Below are 5,871 nucleotides of genomic sequence, written 5' to 3' on the forward strand. Positions count from 1 at the left end.
TCTTTACGCCACCAGAATCGCAGTGAGAGCTTGAAAGATCATCGAAACCCGAACATGAGGAGAATGGGTTTTCCACCTTTCCTTCTGGCAAAGGGAAACACAAGCATTTGTAGGGAAAATTTTCTCCCTCGAAACGGAACGGGAGAACGTGTTCAATCAATCGTTGGTATCGCAATTTTTTTTCTCTCACGATCTTGTTACTTTCTCTCGGAGATCTCGATAGCGGCGATCATTCGAAAAGCAATCTTGGATTATTTTTTTCAGTATTTAATTTTTTAAATTTTCAGTTAAAAATTAATTTTCTTTTAGTTTTTTTTTCATACATTAAAACAAACAAACAATTAAATTTAAAAAAATGATCGAATAATAATCACACGTTTTAAAACAAAATTAATCCTTCACAACCATTGCTACATATCCGTCAGTCACTGTACTCCGAACCTACGGTGTGTTAGAGTTTTTTCACAGGGGATGTAACTGTCATGCTGATGTTATGATTTGTAGCAACACAACATTTTGTAAACAAATCTTTGCAAACGATGCAATCTTCCGTGTGATAACAAACGCTGCCGCGAGTGATATACTGAGGTTGCATTTTTCTACACTTTTTTCCTTTATACATCACCGTGGGTGGAGACAATTGGCATTATTGACTGCATGACGCAGAGTGCGTTTGTTGAATAGTGATAAAATGTCTCTGTACAAAATACGGTACGTGGACCCGTGCAATGGTGCCTTTACCACGGTTGATTATTATATCAATTATCTTTAATTGGAAACCATTTACCTTGCAGGGTTAACGACCTGGAGAACATCTTGGAACAGGATGAGATTGATTTGAAATTGCTTCGTAGCTTCTGCTTCAATGGTAAACGCCCACCAGCGCGTCACCGTTTTGGGCCACATCTGTAATGTGCTTTTTTTTTGTTGTAGGCATACCGGACTGTAACGGATTTAGAGCATTGTGTTGGAAGCTGCTGCTCGGATATCTTAGTCCAAAAAAATCTACATGGTCGACGAATCTAACGAAGCAACGAGAATTGTACAAACAGTTTGTTAGTGAGTGTTCGTTCCCCTTGCTTGGTGGTAGAAAGATATCTGTCACGGCGTACATTTTCAGCTAAAACGTTTACTTTGTAATATTGCAGAGGAAATGGTAATATCGCCCGGCGAACAAGATGGACCGGAGTGTATTGATCATCCGCTAAGCGACGGTCCGGAAAGTAACTGGAGCACATTCTTCCGGGATAATGAAGTGTTGCTGCAGATTGATAAGGACGTACGACGGTTATGTCCCGATATATCTTTCTTCCAGCAGGCAACCGAATTCCCCTGTGAGTTTGTAAAAGAACGCGAACGCAAGCTACACGTGCGGGTCGCACCAACAACGCTCAGTTCCGCCAATGTCGAACGGAAGGGTGTCGGTATGACAAAGGTAAGCTAGTCAGTACCATAACCTTCACACCACTGTATTAATATGATTAACAATTCCTTACAAGCGATATGACTAACCTAACCACCGTCCGTTATTTTTCCTCACTTATTCACAACGCTCGCAAAAATAAGCAAGTAGGTTTAACTAACGTGCTACGGGTTGTTCGGGAAGCAGCGGGAGATTTAATACAAACCTCCCTTCCTTTCCCTCGTAGATCAATCTCATCACAAAGCGGGCGACGGAGAGTTATGAAGCGATGGATGCCGGTCATGAGGCACACTGGGAGGTGGTAGAACGGATACTGTTCCTGTACGCGAAGCTCAATCCCGGCCAGGGTTATGTGCAGGGCATGAACGAGATTATTGGGCCCATCTACTACGTGTTCGCGTCCGATCCTCATCTCGACTATCGCCGGTACGCGGAGGCGGACTGTTTCTTCTGCTTTACCGCACTGATGGGCGAAATACGAGACTTCTTCATCAAAACGCTCGACGAATCGGAGGGTGGCATTAAGGGTATGATGGCGAAGCTGTCAAACCTGCTGCACGAACAGGACGCGGAAGTGTGGGAACGGTTGCGGGACCAAGAACTCTATCCGCAGTATTACAGCTTCCGGTGGTTAACGTTGCTACTGTCGCAAGAATTTCCTCTACCGGATGTGTTACGTATCTGGGATTCGGTATTTGCCGATGATAAGCGGTATGATTTCCTGATCAAAATTTGCTGCGCTATGATACTGTGAGTGTGAAGAACCATTTGCCGCGTGATGATCGAATGCTAATCCATATTATTTTGCTTTCCCGTTTTGCAGCTTATTACGGGAACAAATCTTAGAGAATGACTTCGCGAACAATGTGAAGCTGCTGCAAAACTTTCCACTGATGGACATTAATCTCGTGCTGCGGAAGGCAACCTGTCTCGAATAGCGGTTTCAGTATGTACGCAATCAACTTTTGATGATTTTTTTTTTCGTATATTATGTTTTTTTTTATATACACTCAACTCGTTCCAATAAAATAAGAGCGTATGCTACGTTCTCGTAGCTACGGCGAAACATTCCGACTGTACCGACGGAATATCTTTCGGATATAAGAAAGAAGTCAACAAATGCAAGCGACTCCGGCTATTTTTTTGTATCGCTTCAACAGTTTGCAACGGTTTTGTTCCGTCCGGTGCTATCGCACCAGGTTGTTGCAAGGTTTAATGGTTTCAGTACCACCTGACATTTTCGTTTTTCTTTTACTTGCCCTTTGTGCTGTACGCACAGCGAAGGTACATAATGCTTTGCTTACTAGTTAGTTGTTTTGCGTTCATATATCTTTTTGAAAGAGTCAATGATCATTATTATATGTGTGTATATATATATATAGATTTAGTTGTTTTTTTTTTAGTAATATTGCCACGCTATACTAATAAGTAGTAAGTCTTTTAATTTGTTGTTATCTTGCGTACGAATCTGTTTTGTTTTTGTCTCATGTTTTATGCACTCATGATGTTCAATTGTCAAACACATTTGCTGCTGTTTTGAATCTACTTACGTGTGTGTGTTTTTACATACTTTTTCGCGCATTGTTCTATTTGCATGTTTGCACCGCAGCTCAAACTGTAGCTGTTTCGTGTTTTTTTTATGTTTTGTGGTGGTTTTTGGTTTTTCTTTTACCTACTTTCTCTGGCTTGTCAATTAGTTTTCTGACTAAAAATATATCCGGTATGATCCTCCTATTTTGTATATATGCTCTCACTTATAAGCTAAAAATGGGTTTTTAATCTTGACTTTGTTTCATCATTGATGCCGCCACATTAAGTTACATTAAATTTCTCGCATGAAATCCATGTTAGTTTGTCCATTAACCCGCTCGCACTACTGCATCTCAATGCGCTTTTCATTTCCTTTATCGTGTACTTTTTCATCATTTGTGTTTGTGTTTTTTTTTTGGTTTTGTTTAAATAACCCCTTCTTTTAGAACCAAAATGCATTCCTGTTGCATTTCACGTTATATTGGTCTTACACATGTTTGCAAAACATTTGATTATCATTTCGATACTTTGCTTACTACCATTTGTTTATCTCTTTGCGTTTGCATTTGCTCCATCGTCCATCCATTTTCAATCCATTTTCCCTATCTATGTTGTGGTTGTCGCTTGGTTGTGCGTAACGCTTCGGTTTTAATATAGTTTGGTTAACTTGTTTTAACGGTGAATGTCGCACGTTTTGCTCCTTTCCTGGTTTCGTTTTTTGTTTGTTTGTTTGTTTGAAAGATGATTAACCGACCGTTTTCGAAACCTCTTACAGTAAAGGTTCCGCTAATAGTGATAAATTTGTTCCGTACTTTCCATAGCCTAATTTTCTGGTGGTGGGATGTGTTTTGTTTTTTTTTTCGTTATGCTGGGAAAGAGAGAGAGCGAGTGTGTGTGTGTGTGTATGGGTCGGTAATATTTGCTATTGTTTTTTTTTGTGTCGATATGTTGTCGCACTTGACGCCAACAAGTAGGATAAAAATTGACATTTTCATATTAATGAAGATTCAGATCGAGAGGTGAAGGAGGAGTAGAAGGAAGAGCGACGTGTGGAGGCACTCTACCAGTAGATATATTTTGTTTTACTTTAACATCGTTTAACAATTGTGCGATCGTAAAGAACCGGTATAGAAGTGTGTGTTTTTTTTCCTTTTCGTTTGTTTGTTGAAGAAATTTGAGCAAAGATAAGGTCCAACAGGTGGTAAAAGGTTACAGGATGTGTTTACACGTTCGATTTTTTTTTTGTTCTAGGCGGTTTTGCTTACAGTATACACGAGTGCTTGTAGTTGTAGAAAATAACAAAAAAACGGATCAGATAGAAGAGATTCTCACTACCAGCCTGTTGCTCTAAGTCTTTGGAAAACGTCTCACTACAGGTGTTGTTGCTGTTTTTTTTCTTCTTATATTTGTTTGCTGAACACGACCAAATTCGATAGGGATTACATAGACAGGGTATGATTTGTTTTCGTTTTCTCTACGGTATAATTGTGTTGCTTACTTGTTTTTGTCTTACTAATTTTTTAGCTACAAAGTTTTTTTTCTTTTAATATTTCGTTCACTATAAATTCTTCTTCATTTTTGGATTGTTTGATCCATCACTGACCACTGATTGCTATTACATCAAACTTTTGTCGGAAATGTGTACGATCCTTCATTGTACGGTTTATGCTTGCGTAGGGAAAGATACATCAGCAATACATATTGTTCTAATATCAGTTCTACATTCGGTATAAGGTGTTGTTGTTAGCTTACTCTACCAAAGGGGGTGCGCAGAGCGTGGTACGAGAGGTGTAAAATTGTTTCATTTGCGTGAAAGTTTGTTTTTTTTTCTTTCTTCTCCTAGTGTGGTAAAGGGGTAAGATACAGCAAGAGTAGTAAAGGTTTTTCGGTTTCGTAGTAAAAACGGGATAGATAAGAGAGTAATAGAATTTTCCACTACAATATGTCAGTGATTGTTTAAAATATGGAAAAATAGGACATAAAATATAGCTGTCCTGGAAAAGGTGTGAAAAACCAATGAACGTACAACGTACGGTATCATTTTTCATCTCTAGACAAACTAACAAGGGCTAACGGGTATGAAGATCATTTATATAGATAGGGATTGGGTACCGTTTTGCCATTGTTTTACTCTTCAATCACGTTTTTTTTTTGCTGTTTAATTTGTTCTATTCAATGGTAATGATCGTTTTATTAGTTTGTTTTATATTCTTTTTTTGTTGTTCTTCTTCTTCTATTTCTAAAACACTACGAGCTCAATTTTGTTAAACTTTGTCTTTTTTTGCTTTTACTATTTTCATTTCTTTCTTTGCTTTTCTTCTTTATTCTACAAGCTTTAGGATGATTCAAAATTCCGGCTTTCTTTTTTCGGCTTCAGTGACAAACAATAGTTTTTGCAACAATTTTTTTATACCAGTTGCTGTGTTATACTTTTTCTTTCATCTTCTTTCCTTGTGGGTGTATGTTAGCTTTTAGTTTGAAATCTCACTGGCATGCACTTGTTAAGCACAATGTTTTATGTTTTTTTTTTAATAATCTTCCGCCTGCTGTGCTGCTTAACTTTAGGATTCGCTTTGAACGTTAAGCGGACAAAAGGCGTTCCACAAGCAAAATGGGATCTGCAGTTGAACGTACCTGGGTGGTCTGTCGCTGGTTTTGATTTCGTTGGCATAAATACTTGTTGTTACCGTTTGTTTTGTTTTTGAGTGCTTTCGATTAGTCGCCCCAAAGCGTGCAGGGTTGGGGAACGGGCAAAACAGGCGATCGGTCAATGCTGCATCTTCCAGTATTTTTCCTAATAAATACATCGAACTCGAATGCGACAAAGGCTTAATGATGAAGAATCACATGCGGTTGTTAGGTATGCGTTAGTTTTGTTTTTTGCTTTGTTGGGCCCAAAAGTGTACAGCAAAAAGGAA

The 5,871-nt window shown here is 38.7% G+C and overlaps 1 protein-coding gene across 1 annotated transcript; it reads left to right on the top strand.

The window, feature by feature from the left end:
* The first annotated feature begins 2 nt into the window (after positions 1-2).
* Positions 3-2,491, top strand: LOC125770597 (TBC1 domain family member 13). Its single transcript, XM_049440370.1, has 6 exons — positions 3-711; positions 795-868; positions 934-1,059; positions 1,149-1,435; positions 1,650-2,173; positions 2,247-2,491. The coding sequence occupies exons 1-6, from the start codon at positions 692-694 to the stop codon at positions 2,359-2,361; spliced, it is 1,146 nt and encodes a 381-aa protein (XP_049296327.1). The 5' UTR covers positions 3-691; the 3' UTR covers positions 2,362-2,491.
* Positions 2,492-5,871: the final 3,380 nt, after the last annotated feature.

This window comes from Anopheles funestus, chromosome 3RL (assembly GCF_943734845.2).
Source record: "Anopheles funestus chromosome 3RL, idAnoFuneDA-416_04, whole genome shotgun sequence".
In the NCBI taxonomy this organism is placed as follows: domain Eukaryota; kingdom Metazoa; phylum Arthropoda; class Insecta; order Diptera; family Culicidae; genus Anopheles; species Anopheles funestus.